Raw genomic sequence first — 16,542 nt, forward strand, 5'->3', positions numbered from 1 at the left:
TTTGAAACACAGTTTCCTGCACACGTGTTGCGAAGTTAGTTGAGTAGTTGAGACATGGAGGGAAAAATTGTCGAAGCCGTGCGGTCGTACCCTGTTTTATACGATGTGAATCATGTGGACTGTGTGAATAATAAATTAAAACTAGATATTTGGAGCGAAATTGCCAAGGACGTGAATGTTAACGATGGTAAGTAGGCTACTATCAGAACAATTTATTCACAAATACTCTTTAGAAAATACTTTAGGAAAAGGACAAATATGTAGAAAACGAATAATCGTAATACAATAAGTCATCTACGTAAATACAAAAATTAAAAAGAAATTCATCTGAAGAATATGCCAGCACACCAGGCAATAATTCGGCTTCCCCACGTATATTTTTGACGTTGCATAGAAGACTGAAAAAGGGGAACAATGCCAGTTACCTGGAATTTCTAATCATCGTAGTAAGTCGGTATTTCTCTCTTGAAACTTTATCCGCTTGCCACGGCACACTTCCTACCGTGTTGAAATAATTGGTAAACTTCTGCCTCACTATAAAAGCACTGGATGTACTCCTCTTGTGTACCAATGGAAGCAACTGGTTCTCAGGCATTTTGACAATGTCCTCATCTACATTATTTTCAGGCAAAGTGTTGTATCTCAGAAAATTATGCAACACACAAGCCGCCTTTATGACTTTATCAACACTGTCAATTTTGATCTCGAATGGTTTTCAGAAAACACGGAACCTGGACGTCAGTATGCCAGAAGAACATTCAACAGTTTGCCTTGCTCGCGACAGCCTGTAATTGAAAATCTTATTTTCATAGTTTCCGGTTACGTTTTATTTGGGATACGGCCTCATTAATTTTTCAGACAGTGGAAAGGCCTCATTACCAACAAAAACGAACGGCAACGGTTCTACAAAATTATTCACAAACGCTGGAAGTGGGATTTTCAAATTTTGTTCATTCGGAACTTAGATTATTGTTGCTAGCCATTGCTCCTTCCTTCTGAGAACTGACGCGCGACTGCGTGGTAATGTGCGCTCACATACACTTCGCAGTTTCGTCAGAGCTACGCTGTCCTGACCTGATCTGCCCTGCTCTGCGGCCGTCTACTTCTCAATGTGCGCCCGGCCTGTTTGTGGGGGCAGGATCCATGGCACGGAGCCTGCGTTCCAGGACATCCCAGATATGCTCGATAGGGTTCATATCGGGGCTCCTAGGTGGCCATGGCAGTCGTTGGACCTCCGCTGCATGTTCCTGGAACCATTCCCGGGCAACGTGGGAGTGATGTGGTGGCCCGTTATCATCTTGAAACACCGCAGAACCGTCTGGGTGCTGGGAGGCTAAAAATGGGTGGAGATGGTCTCCGAGCAGCTCAACATACCACGTACCATTCAAAGTCTCTTCCAGAACAACTAGGGGGCCCATTCCATACCAGGAAAATGCACCCCAGATCATAACAGAGACACCAGCGCCCTGGACCACACCTTCGAGGCAGGCGGAATCCATCGCTTCATGTGGTTTGCGCCATACACTGTGCCTCCCATCGACATGGTGCAGTTGAAACCGTGATTTGTCCAACCATACCACGTTACACCATTGTTCCAGTGTCCATCCCTGGTGACTTGCGACAAATGCGCTTCGTCGTGCCTGATGACGTTAGGTTAACAGTGGCATCCATGTGCGGCGCCGGCTCCCATACCCCATAGAACCCATGTTCCTACTACGGATTGTCCACTGGGAGACGTGTCTAATACGGCCGGTGTTGAATTGAACCGTGATTTGTTGCACGGTTGCCCGTCTGTCACTACTGACAATCCGTCTCAGATGTCGCCGGTCACGGTCATCGAGGGTGGTTGGACGGCCGGTCGTTCGCCTGTTGTGGACGGTGACACCCGCATTCAACCATTCACGATACACCCTGGACACGGTTGATCGTGTGAAGCCGAATTCCCGCACCACTTCCGAAATCGCACTTCCCATCCGTCAGGCACTGACCACCATAACCCGTACGAACGGTGTCAGCTCAGGACGACGTTCCATGTTACATCTGTCATATGCACAGCCACTGCTCACAAGGTCTCCTATACAACTGCCGCTGGCACAGGGGGCGTGTGGTGCGCAGACAACACACCTGCGCATCAGTGCTCCGTTATCCCATGACATTTGCTCAGTCGGTGTACATACAGAATAAATTTATTTAAAATATTCATAGGAAAAGACCTACAATGATTCTAAATTATCAATACAAGAATTCTAAATTATCAATACAAGAATCAACAATAAAATATTCCTTCCAAGGGTGGAGACTAAGCAAATGTCCCAGTGACACTTGCAGCATTCCCTCTTTGGATAGCGATTCCAATGCGCTGCTGGAGGTATTCAGTAGCTCAGGAATCATCCGTAATGTCCTGTAGCAGTTCCTCAGTTTCAGAGATGAAGTTCATTGCTTCGGAACACCATAGCACAAATGCGACCGAAACTTAATTATTGACAATGGACAGATATTTATTCCTCTAATAACAGAACAGCTGCTTCTGCTGTTGACCTAGCTACTTTATAGGGGGTTGGTTTGGTGTAGATTTCTTTTCTCACTCTACTGCTTCGCTACATAATGTGTTTCACAATTAGCAAACTAATGATGAGAAAACACCAAAGCAAGATTGGCAATTAGGGCTCACAAGTCCTTTAAAGGCGGGTACTCACTAGGAGGCTGAAACATACAACGCAACGGTTGCTGTAACCTTGTATAATGTGCACGTTCGTCAAACTTCAATGCGAACATCAGTAGTTGCACAGCGTTCATTGTGACATGCAACAATGTCGTCCAGTATACTCATCGTAAGTGCTGTGTGTATTCCGCTGCATTACCTAATCGAGGACTATAAACATCCCCGTCGTTAGTGGCAAGGTGACTTTTACAAAGGTAAAGTTAATTCCAATTTGCTTCTGAATTTGAAATTGCAAGAAATATTTTAAGAATTTCACTCTTATATCACCGACCAATTTAGAGTATTTATTAAATTTGGTTGAACCGAAAATAAACAAGGAATCCGAAATTTAGAAAAGATATCTGTTCAAAATAAATTGGCACTTTGAGATTTTTAGCCACCGGTGACAGCTTCACCAGCTTGCAGTATCTCTTCAGAATATCCAAGCAAGTCATAAGTAATTTCTTTTGTTATTTGCTTTATGTCGCACCGACACAGATAGGTCTTATGGCGACAATGGGATAGGAGAGGGCGAGGACTGGGAAGGAAGCGGCCGTAGCCTTAATTGAGGTACAGCCCCTGCATTTGTCTGGTGTGAAAATGGGAAACCACGGAAAACCATCTTCAGGTCTGCCAACAGTGGAGTTCAAACCCACTATCTCCTGAATGTAAGTACACAGCTGCGTGCCCCTAACCGCACGACCAACTCGCCCGGTAGTTATAAGTAAATTTGTACCACAAGTGTGTCAAGCAATCAGCGAATTAAAAGATCACATAGAGGTAAGGTTGTTCCCCACAAGTCCAACCCCTCATCCACGTTGTGGGGGACGGGCAACGGTACGAAGTACGGGATAGCCTGTAAGGTTGAAGTACAGCGGGGACCTTGTGTGCCCCAGGACCGCTACGGTAGCTCTGAAGGCCTTACAGGATCCCTGAAAAGTAACGGCTAATGGGGCTCTAGTGAAGTCCTTAACGGCAACTGAGGAGGAGGAGAAGGAGACCTTTGGTACGGCAAAGTTGGCGGAGAGGCAACCCTTCCTCTTGGGGTAAAATAAAGAGGAAAACCACTGCCTTGTGGTGAAGAGGGATCTTCAAAGGCTAAGGGAGACTACCCCAACAGAAAACAGCAGGCTTGGAGGCGTAGGTGGCAGCCCCACCACCAAGCTCGGGTGCTGTTGGTCAATAACTAGCAAACCTTAAATTACCTTATTACAGAAACATCAACAATGAGAAACAGGACTGATCCAAAGACAGGATCAGATGGAGATACTTTGTTGATGCCCTATGTTCCACAAGGAATAACAGGAATTAAGTCAAGTAGAGGTAAGGTTCATTAAATTTTATTTCATTTCATTAAACATTTTTTTTTGTTTGAGACGCCATTGATATTGAAATCATTTGGCACTTCACTGGAAGGTCCCATAATAATTATAATTGCGATATAATTCTATTAAATTTAGACAGGATTCCTCAGTCCACTCCATGACCTCTGCGCGGCCTGATTACGAAATGTGCCTGAAACATGTCAACGAACACACTGCGCACCGCTTTGTGTTCGCCGGAATACCGACAACCAGATGGATCACAGCTCGCCTCACTGCAAACGGTTGCAGCAACTGTTGAGTTGCATATTGCAGCCTCCTAGCGAGTACCCGCCTTACTGCAACACTATCCTGCAAGTTGCATCCCACATTAGGGATTTTCCATTCTTCCAAGGTATGATTGATAGCCCATCAGGACTTTTACAATCAGATCGACTGGCTCCTATAAGTTCCAAGCTAGCTGGAACACCCATGGATGTTGAGGCTCTTTTGATCAGGTCATTCAAGGAGGAATCTCTGGAAAACCTTATCAAGCTTTTTTGGCAACTTACATCGTGGCATCCTAGTTGATCCACAAAGGCACTGCAGATGGAGCTATGCTGTTGACATAGTTTGAAACCAAAGCATACTGCTACTGCAATCCAGAAAGATGTGTTATCCATATAAGTTCCTATATTGGTTGAAGGAATGACTAAGCCAAGAGATAACCTCCTCCTCTTGGATTGAGCAAAACCTTGCTTGATCTACAACAGTATCATGGGATGACACTGGTGTTTTATGGATCCATGCATCATTGTCTAGACCATTCTTCGAGAGCTTCTGGTAAATGGCATACCTCAACCTCATCACTGCAAAAAGAAACCTGTGACAGCAGTAAATGCATATAAGCATACAGAAGTTATTCTACCAATATCAAGCCCATTAAATTTTATGGGCAAAGTTGCCAAGGTCCAACTGGAGTCCTTTAATGAAATGTTTAAAATAGATTCAAAATTTCTCTCAGTGGCCCCGTGGTGTAGGGGTAGCGTGCCTGCCTCTCACCCGGAGGCCCCGGGTTCGATTCCCGGCCAGGTCAGGGATTTTTACTTGGACCTGAGGGCTGGTTCGAGGTCCACTCAGCCTACGTGATTAGAATTGAGGAGCTATCTGACGGTGAGATAGCGGCCCCGGTCTAGAAAGCCAAGAATAACGACCGAGAGGATTCGTCGTGCTGACCACACGACACCTCGTAATATGCAGGCCTCCGGGCTGAGCAGCGGTCGCTTGGTAGGCCAAGGCCCTTCAAGGGCTGTAGTGCCATGGGGTTTGGGTTTTTTGGACGATCAGCTTCCATGAAAAGTGGAGGAAACAACCATAGTGGAGTAGCCTGCATAAATAATGTTAATTTTGGAATTGCAAAACAAATTTTTAGCAGAAAATACTCAAGTAAATTATTAAACAGTACCTTCAAAACACAACCATCAATGAAGGTCGGTGATCCGAGGAGAGTTAGTTGGTGTTTAGAAACCACTTTAATACCAGGTGTGATTTTCTAAAAAGCTGAGACTGCTCAGTTATCCATACCACAGCTAAGGAATAATTTACATTTTCGGGAGTTAATGCAATTGAAAGCATTCTGAAAATCAATCTGTAATGGAACTTTATTACAGCACAAATTCACATTCAGGAAAGAACAGAGAAAAATGATAGCCTTATATCCATTCCATGTGTTGAATCCAAGCTAATGTGGAAAGAAGCATTTCCTTCATTTCTCCCTAACCAATTGCCGAAATGATGTCCCCAACAACGGATGAAACATGTTCTTTTAATTTAGAATAGTTAAACATTAATTTTCTAAAATGTCACCGTAAGCAAGTTATGTTGTGGAAGGGGCGGTTGGGATGAAAGCAGTTCATTAGGGTGAAAAGGACCAGGTTTGGAACAAAAAGTTTTGATTTGTGCAAGAGTGGAACTGGATATCTTGACCGTAAAAGTACAGTAGAACCTCGATAATTCGAAATCGGTTAATTCAAAATCCCGCCTAATTCGAAGAAGCTCTCGTTCCCGGAAACATGAGATACAGTTTTGCATGTTATTTAAATTGCTTAATTCGAAATACAGATAATTCATAATTCGAAGTACAATGTCGGCCCTATTACCGAAATTCAGACTTTTGATTCGAAACTGCTTTTACATTTCAAAACAATAGTGTGTTATAGAGTAATTTCAACTCTAAATTTATCCGCTCCGTGTCATAATAGAAAGCGCGTTCCAGAACGTGGAGGGGTAGCTTTACGCACTTACACTCACTTCGGTGGGTCTACAGTGCATTTCATGATTGCTAAGTTGAATGAAATCGGAATTCTTTTGTATTCAACCTTTTAAGGAACGCCGTAATATCACGCAACAGGCAGTGTGCGGGAAAACAGAATCCGCGAACACTGGCGATGCCGACAATTGACGAAAAAACGTAGCTCATATAATAAATTTGTAGCAACGAACAATATTGTCATTGCCGGTGAAACAGCATTGCTTTATTTTAATGCGAGCCCAAACGATCTTATGGTTAAAGGATATATTGCCAGCCGGGAAATCGTACAAGGGTGAGGGATGGGGATCATAGTAGTGCGTTGTAATGCACATGGACGCGAGATACTTTACCCACTCGTCATAGGAAAGTTCGATAAGCTTCAATGTTTTAAGGGCGTCGGGCACTTTCCATGCCTGCACAAAGCATCTAAAAATGCAAACAGTACAGAAATCCAAAAAACAATGCATTTCCACAGGGGAACTGGCATAATTTATCCTCGTCTTTGAATTGTGCGATTTTTTTTCTTTCGTTGCATGAGGTTATGTTTGTCAGTGATTTATCCAAGTGCATTATTTGAACATTGTAAATGCACCTTGTTGGATACATTTTGGAAATAGTTTTTTCCATGGCATTTGAAAGGTATAAACTGTGAATCAAGGTTAACTGCATGCAATAACGGGCGTTAGAATATTTAGTAACGCGGCAAGGGTTGGTACTTCTGAATTGCGAATTGGCGGTTAATTCAAAATCCCGTAATTCAAAGTCTGATTTTTGAGTCCCAACGACTTCGAATTAACGAGGTTTTACTGTATTTACACGAGGAAAGGTTCAGACAACAACAAAAACCAACACTTACGGGTTTTCAGGTTCAACTGTAATGCATCCTATGCACCCACTACCAAACCAGGGCAGAAGCTGGACAATTGGTACAGTTCTCCAAAACAGTTTATAGCTCTCCATAATAAAGGAATGAATGGAACTACCTGAACTGGGTTGGGCGACCAAAAACTGGTAACCTCATGAAAACTACAACAGAGGGGACAAATGGAAGTCAGGCATCTACCCCCACCTCGCGTTATGGAATGATAGAAGCTAGTGTCTGTTTTATCTAACTGGCACTCTAGGTGAGAGTGGTGGATAGATGGATGACATATCCTATCATGAAATTAGATTAAGTGACCCATACACATGCATATCCAACTATGAGGAAAACTGAAGTGGCATAAGAAATTGTTCCTCCACATGGTGGACATAGCTATTTACAACAACCTGGTCATTTGGAGGGCCCCTAAGCACGGGGAAGAGATTGACACTTCTCTATTTCTGTCTCGTGGTAGTGGCCTGACAAAAGAGCACCATTTGCCACACCCTCCCCCATACAGGAGGTAATAAACAAAACCCTCGACCTATAGACCATAAGAGAGACATTTCATCTCCAAGATTTCATTCACAGGCAAGAAAAAAATATGCTAGCCAGCGATGTGTTTAAGAAGAAATATGTAAGACTATGCCCTGCCTGCAGGAATGTGCCCTTGTGCTTCAACCAGTTTCAAAGCATACCATACTAAACTGAACATGTAAATGTAAGACCCAAACACATTTTTAGTATTTCAAGAAGGTTTTTCCAAAACATTCAGTGAAATACACGGCATATTTGATCAAAATAATTTGCGATAAATCTATGTCCATTTTCTGCTCGACAATGATTTGTTGTCCATAACATGCAGCGGGTATTTTCTGCTCGATTTGTTGCTCATAACTGCGAATGGGTTAAAGGTCCTGGCTGCACACATTTTCTGCCTTGCTATATCCCACCCCACCTTGAAGCTACCATCTTCTCCTAAGCTAGCCTATGAACCAATCTTGAACAAATGGTGAACAAATTACCTGAATTGGTTCAATGGTTTTGAAGATCAGCTTCTATACACAAATTAACTCATAAACTTTTTCTTTATAATACAGTAAAACCTGTTCTCAGCAGAAACGAAAGGGACCCGATTTTTTTCCACGATTGTATGTAGGATTCCAGTCCATTAACGTGGTTAAAAAATAAAATAAAAGTCAAAAGTACATACCTTCATTAGATAATCCAGCAGTAGATTTATATGATTTTAGATACAGTAGAACCTCGATAATTCAAAATTGGTTAATTCAAAATCCCGCCTAATTCGAAGAGGCTCTCGTTCCCGGAAACATTGAGATACGGTTTTGCATGTTATTTCAATTGTTTAATTCGAAATACGGACAATTCGTAATGTCAGCCTCATTACCGAAATTCAGACTTTTCATTAGAAACTGCCTTTACATTTTAAAACAATAGTATGTTACAGAGTAATTTCAACTCAAAATTTATCTGCTCCGTGTCATAATAGAATGCACGTTCCGGAACGTGGACGGGTAGCTTTCCGCACGTACACTCACTTCGGTGGGTCTACAGTGCACTTCATGATTGCTAAGTTGAATGAAATCGGAATTCTTTTGTGTTCAACCTTTTAAGGAACGCCGTAATATCACGCAACATGCAGTATGCGAGAAAACAGAATCCGCAAACACTGGCGATGCCGACAGTTGACGAAAAAACGTGGCAAATATAATAACTTCGTAGGCACCGAACAATATTGTCATTGCCAGTGTAACTGCATTGCTTTATTTTAATGCGAGCCCAAACGGTCTTATGGTTTTAAAGGAGAAATTGCCAGCCGGGAAATCGTACAGTGTGAGGGATGGGGGTCATAGTAGTGCGTTGCAATGCACATGGAAGCGAAATACTTTATCCCCTCGTCATAGGAAACTTCGATAAGCCACAATGTTTTAAGAGCATCGGGCACTTTCCATGCCAGTACAAAGCATCTATAATAAAAATGCAAAAAGTAAAGAAATCCAAGGAATAATGCATTTGCACAGGGGAACCGGCATAATTTATCCTCGTCTTTGTCAGTGATTTATCCAAGTACATTATTTGAACATTGTAAATGCACCGTGTTGGATACATTTCGGAAATAGTTTTTTCCGTGGCATTTGAAAGGTTTAAACTGTGAATCGAGGTGATTGCATGTATTAATGGGTCTTAGAATACTTCGTGACGCGGCAAGTGTTTACATTTCTGAAGTACGAGAGAAGTGCCATGGCGGGAAATCGTACAAGGATAGAGTCATAGGAAAGTTCGATTTTAAGGGCATCGGGTACTTTCTGTGTAAATACAAGGCATCTAAAATGCATACAGTTATAGTAATCCAATTAATAAAGCACTTGCACATGGGAGCGAGCATAGATTTCTCCTCGTCTTTGAATCGTGCTTTTTTTTCTTTCTTTCGTTGCGTGAGGTTATGTTTACCAATGAGATATCCGAGTGCATTATTTGAATACCGTAAATGCACCTTCTTGGATACATTTTGGAAATAGTTCTTTTTTCATGGCATTTGAAAGGTATAAACTGTGAATCAAGGTTAACTGCATGCAGTAACGGGCCTTCGAATATTTTGTAACGCGGCAAGGGTTGGTACTTCTGAATTGCGAACTGGTGGTTAATTCGAAATCACGCAATTTGAAGTCCGATTTTTTAGTCCCAACGACTTCGAATTAACGAGGTTTTACTGTACTATGATGACACTAATCACACACATATACACTAGTTCATCAGCACTAACAATCTCTTTTTGTTCAGACTTCCTCACAGTGTACAGTAGTAATACAGTACATTACCATCGTTTACTTCTTCCAGTAATCCAGTATTGTACGCTGGACACAACTATCCTTGGTAGCACCGTTCTAAATTAAAATGGGGGCATGGCAAATAATGTTGAACAATTATGTAACATATTTTGATAGTGGAAAAAAAAACTGAATGTCCCTTTTGGCTGATAGGGCATGTTGATATGACTTCACGTCTTTGTTCTCGTCATCACCATAAATTTCTGTTTCCTTTTCTTTGAGGGGATGGGTGACAAACTCTATGTTTCCGAACTTCTAGATCAATGGCCACGTAATTTTTTGCATTGACATTACCACAATTACACTGTTCAAGAGTTAGTTTAGCACATCAATATTTTTGCTCATTATGGTTCCTTCGTCAGGGCATGAGAAACTTTGCTTCATGAAAGCATTGCCGTACCATATTCAGGGACACCCCTTTTACTGTTTCTGTGATCCAAATTACAGCACCAAGCACAGCCAGACTTAGTTCGGTGGCAGTGGCCGCTGATTCCACGATTGCAATGATGCCATTATCAGGTTACAGTAATTAATCATAAAACAATTTATGATGCACTAGTCCACTGATTGAGTTATACTAGAAGTATTCAGAAGGAATCACGTGAGCTTAACGTTAGAAAGCTGTATTGCTCGATGACGTATAGCATTATCGAGAAGTAGAACTTCATTCCTGTTTTGTTGCTTCATTCTAGAGTTGAATGACACCAACCATTCTTCCATTAGGTGCGACGTCATCCATGCCATCTTATCGGATCTTCAATCGACAGGTATACTATCCACATACCTATAACTACTGGCTTTTCTCCCCAAAAAGAAGAGCACCTAGACTACCAATCTCTTAAAGTTTCCCTTCAGTACATCTTTCCCCTTCCCAAGAAAATGTTTTGCTGGGTAGTGCTTAATCCAAATAAAATAAGCGAGTTATTCCACCTTTTGAATACAGGTTAAATAGTGTTTATTAAATAAACATTTAATGGGACTAGTTTCGACCTATTTAAAGGCCGTCTTCAGCCATATCGCGTATAAACGAAGTATTTGAAACACAGTTGTATTAAAGATGATCTTAAAACCTGTAAGTTTGACACACTGAAAAACTGTTTATAGAATTTCCTGAAAACACATCTGTTGTACGAAATTAGTTCACTTAGCTGTAGGAATATACAGGGTGGGGCAGAGTGGACTCCCTAGTTTCAATAAATCACTGAAGAGCGTGCACGTGAGTAAGCGGAGTGGGAGTAGTAGCATTTGGTGGGGGGAAAGACGCCATTTTAGTAGTCACCATGCCGTGGACTGGCGAGTATCGTGGTTTTGTAGTTTTGTAGTCGAAACGTTTTTTAAAAATAAGGATAGTGTGGTGGCGATGCAGAGGGCATTTCGTAGGCGGTTTGGTAGCAAAATTTTCGTTACTGGGCAGCTGAAAACCCACGCAATCTTCACCAAAGACCTCTTCATTCACCAAAAGTGACTGTGTGGTGTGCTGTGTCCTCCATAGGCATTATTGGCCCCTACTTTTTTGAATTGGAAGATGCAACCGTTACTGTGAATGCTGTGCGCTATTGTGAGATGTTGGAGAACTTTTTCTTCCCCAAAATGGAAGAGTATGGTGAGGAAATGGAAGCCTTTTGGTTTCAACAGGATGGTGCCACGGCTCATACCGCCCGTCGCTCTCGCCAACTTCATTACTTCATTACGAGCGGATGTTTCATGGCCCCCTCGATCCCCCAATTGAAGCCCATGCAATTATTTTCTTTTGGGTTACCTCAAATCTGAGGTTTATAAAGTTCGACCAAGGACTGTGGAAGCCCTTAAGGAAGCAATTGCTGATGTCATCGCTGGAATAATGCCAGATATGCTGCGCAGAGTTTTTGAAAACTTTATTGAACGGCTGAATACGTGCGTCGCTCGTCAAGGTCGTCACCTGGACTATATCATTTTTAGAACCAAATGAAAAAAAATGGCATTGTATGTAGATTTCAGAAATAAAAGCTTTTGTAATAATCTTGTACGGTTTTTATACAGTTAACCCATCAAATCAGGGAGCCCACTCTGCCCCACCCTGTACAAGAACAGGAAGTCTTAAAATATTCTTTGTAGTATTCAAGACCGTAGATACAATTCAAAATTCACAATCTTGATGAGACGTGGGCATATACGCATAGTGTTGTGGTAGAGGAGAAGTAGTCTTATATTCTTATCACTGTAAAGCGTAGATACACTTTAAAATCATTCATAATCTTGATGAGATGTAGAATTGAGCATATATGCATTTCTCTAGGGGTAGTGCTTATAAAAATAGTCCAGCTTCATCACCATTAGCTATGTTCTGAGGTTCATGGCCTTTAATTAGAGAGCCAATTTTTGAAGTCCAGTTGCCAATGTTTCTTCACCAATTGTCTAGCCTCTCCACAGACCTTCAACACTATCTGATGTCTTAAAACTTTTCAACCACCCATTGGAAATGGTAAAATTTTCCTTTCCGAGCGTTTTTGCAACTTCTCTTGCACGGTGCTGTAGCATTGCCCCTGATATGGGGCAAATTTCTTGCTCTTGCACTAACAAACCAATCCCAAACAATTTTGTTTATTTCCTAGTTTTAAGATTATTGATTTTCTGTAATGTAAACGCGACTCTTAGGGTACCACATACAAATAAGGCCACTAGGTTCAGGACCCTGACCTACTGTAAGAATTATTTTGGCTGATGATGCTTATGACAGTTAAGCGAAACATGTCCCAGTTGTAATGTTTATATCCTAAATATAGGAAAGATAAGTATTGGAAAGGTGGTGTAAAATTGTTATTTCTTTAATATTTATCATCTTAGATCCATTCAGAATACACATGTACTGAAAGGGGTTAGGAAGGTAATAAACAAACTTTTCCCCCTTCTAGTCGCAAAATTTCCTTCCGTTTCTGCGTCAGACAAGTTCCGCTAAACAGAGGTAATTTACATGAATATAAACCATAATTCATGGGATTGGGAAAATGTTCCAACATGGAAAGTTTTCCGGTTCATAAAAGTTATGCAAAAAACAGGTTTTATTGTAGTAGTATAAATAGGCATTAGAATTTTAATAAAAACTTACTCTTGAAGAGCCTTAGGGTCATTCTGCATCTGTTCAAGGATGAGTCTCATGGCAGGATCTTGCATGATGGCCAAGACTTCTGGATCAGCCATGGCACGTTTCCTTACTTCCTCTGGATTAGCATTCACAGCCATTGTGCACGATCTGTAGCCATCTACAGCTTCCTATATTTGAAAAATAAGTATTAAGACAATTAGTATGACAGGTGGTGGTGATGGCGTAGGTGGTATTAGTAATTACCACAGTGTTGCGAGCATACTATAGCCTAGATATTAAAAAATATTTAAAAAGCAGAGAAGTTCATACAGGGAGAATTCAGGCAATATATAGCTGATTAATATTCAAGCCTGATTCTATTATGAATTTAAGAATGAAATGGTGCACTACATCAGTTCTTGAGTACAGAAAAAAATCTGTAATCAGAAGTTTATAATCCAATCCAGCAAAAGACTTGTCAAAGGTAGAGTAGCGAAAAAGAAAACCATAGGTAAGAATTGGAAAGTTATTGTATTGCTTATGTATAAAGGTCCCTTCCACTTACTATCTGTGCTCAGAGATGTCTAGATCTCTTGTAATAAAAAATGCAGGCTCCTGAGACTTGCAAATCATCTGAATTATGCTTGAGGTGGTTTAGTTCATGCTCATGATCAGAAATGACCTATACTGAATTAAGGAAATCCCTCTTTCGGAAATTACCAGATTACCCTTCCTCTTTAACCTCGAGCCAGTCAAACTTTACAAAACCAGATTTTCCTTCTACAGTACATTCAATTCTACGTATAAATTCTCTCATCAGTTCAACACTATATATTTCTAATGTATTAATGCAAATACTACCACCAATTTGAGAATATTTCAAGAAAGGATATATTCTTTGATTTTTAAATCCAGCCAAGAGAACATTTTGATATGCTTAGAGCTTAGTTTTTGATACAATGTGAGACTCATTCACCGTTTTCTTGGAAATGTTGCATGACACATTTGTTTATAAAAAATATATTCAATTTTATGTACCAAAATGTTCTTATGTAGTTTTGAAAGATAATTCGAATTAGGGGCATTAACTCGATCTTTAACCTTTTAAGTGCTGAGTTACCAGTTGACTGTTTGGTACCTCAGTGCTGAGCTTTTTCATTCATATGTAAAAAAATTGTAGAAGCCTCAATTTTTATCTTATCAGTTGGGTGATTATCTTAAGATGTTCATAAATGTTGGTTCTTTATAAATCTAAATGCAAGTGGAAAATCCTACACTTAAGTTCAATATTATTTTGAGAGAAAACAAAATCACACTTTTGTGCCCACGCATACATCATCTTTATACAAAGTAAAGAGCGCAAAATAAAATTATTTCCTAAAATCTTTGGGCAACTAATACATGTAACTCCTTACAAGTACATAAGTTGATATTTTAAAATACTTTCTGAACCTGGAAAGTAGTAAGAGCTCAATATCTCCCACCAGTTTTTTATTATTATTATTATTATTATTATTATTATTATTATTATTATTAATAAGAAAAGCGCACAAACGTGCAGACAGTTAAGGTTCATTGTTCTTTGTTATATTCCATTAATGATTTAGTGCGCTTGTGGCACTCTCTGAAGTGGTAGCGTTTACAGGCCTTCCTGCAGAGGCTGCATACACACTCTGGTGAGGGTTCGTGGAAACTGTTTCTTGTGCATAGCTTGTGGTGGAAACCGTGCACCGCGAGCCTAGTTATGGCCCCGTCCAGTTCCGATCTAGCATCGCATCTGTTGCGTAGAATTTGGGCCAGATGTCCGCTCTCTTGTTTTGTCTGTCCCGAAGTAGGTCTGACTCTTGTTTCGTCGCTGGCAGGTGTTGTCTGAACCTCAAGTCTTCTATGAGGAAGCACGTTTTTGCAAGTTCGTAGGCCAGTCTCGAAGGGGCGTATTTTGATATTCCCAAAGTTCTCTTTAGGTATCTTGCTTTCACACACTCAAGGGTCGAGAGGTCTCTAGTTGTCAGGTTGCTCCATATGAGCTCAATGCCACAGGTCAGAATAGGCATTTTCTTTGCATAGAAAAGTTTTAACACGGTGTCTAGTGCTAGTCTTGTCAGATCTTTAATGTCGTAAATGGCTTTAATTGCGGCGGCTGCCCTCTCCCGTATGTGAATTTTGTAGGATGATACCGATGGTTGTAAGGTGATGCCTAGGTACTGGAAGGAGTTTACGATCTTTAACTCTTCCGCTCCGTAGTATATTTTGTCTTGTGCAGAGGTTCTTCCTCCCCTCCTGAAGATCATTTGCACTGTCTTGTTGGTATGCAGCTGGAGTTGGCTGTTTTCGACCCATTCCTGGAGCTGGTTTACGGAACCGAAGAGACGTGCACCATATAATCTGAACCAATAACCAAGGACGGATTAAGACAAGTCATCCTAGAATCTAAAAAAAAGGAAAAGCAGCAGGACCAGACAAGGTGTTCAATGAAAACCTCATAGAAACTCTTGAACAACTCGCCCAGCTGTGAACGATGTTGTTTAACAAATGCCTCACATCAGGAAAAATACCAGAGGACTGGAGGAAGTCGAACATCATCTTGTTATACAAGGGCAAAGGCGACATAAGGACCTCAACGCATACAGAGGAATTGCACTTGAGAACAACATCTTCAAGATATTCTCCAAAATCCTGACGAACAGACTCTACTCGCTAACAGACGCCTTAATGACGGAAACACAGTTCGGATTCAGGAAGGGAAGAGGAACCCTTCACACAGTTGCTAACCTCCTAGAAGATATACACGACGCTCTAAGACACCCGTCGAGGAAATTCTACACAGTCTTCGTAGATTTCACAAAAGCCTTTGACCTGCTGAACAGACAAATACTCATGAAGAAACTTGAAAGTATGACAGGAAAGGATAACCCAACAACAGCTATTATCAAAACCCTGCTCACCTACAACAAAATTTTAATCAAAGATGGCGTGACGACCTCAGAAAACATAGTACAGACCAACGGCGTTTTACAAGGAGTCCTGATTAGCTCAACCCTATTCAACATCGTCATGTCAGACGTCACAGACATCCTACAAAAGGACTCAGTGAAAATGTACCTCTACGCAGATGACATGGTATTAGGCTCGCACGACAGAGAGGTCCCACCAGTTTTTTGCGAAACCAATTTGTTTCATCAACAACCAGCTGCACCAACTCCATTGGGACAAAACATTTAAAAAATCAATTATTTTGGGGTTGTCTTCAAACACTACTCGGCTGCCAGAGTCTGTCAAACAAGTCATCCGTCCGCCATGGAAATAGGGATGAAATAACTTTTGAACTCGCAGTGTTTTTCTTTTTCATTTAGGAGGCAGCTCTGTTTCTTTCTCACTTACGATATTTTCAGCACACACTGTATCACTCACTTTTAAAATCGCTTAACAATTCATTGAAATCATCTTCATCACTTTC

General features: G+C 41.1%; 1 protein-coding gene across 2 annotated transcripts in view; it reads right to left on the minus strand.

The window, feature by feature from the left end:
- Positions 1-16,542, minus strand: part of Stip1 (Stress-induced phosphoprotein 1) — a 74,169-nt gene that overhangs the window by 7,081 nt on the left and 50,546 nt on the right. For both annotated transcript variants that reach the window (XM_067153901.2, XM_067153902.2), the window contains exon 10: positions 13,110-13,273. In XM_067153901.2, the coding sequence (XP_067010002.2) occupies positions 13,110-13,273 (164 nt within the window). The remainder of the gene's footprint in view (positions 1-13,109; positions 13,274-16,542) is intronic.

The sequence above is a fragment of the Anabrus simplex genome, chromosome 9, assembly GCF_040414725.1.
Source record: "Anabrus simplex isolate iqAnaSimp1 chromosome 9, ASM4041472v1, whole genome shotgun sequence".
Taxonomy (NCBI): Eukaryota; Metazoa; Arthropoda; class Insecta; order Orthoptera; family Tettigoniidae; genus Anabrus; species Anabrus simplex.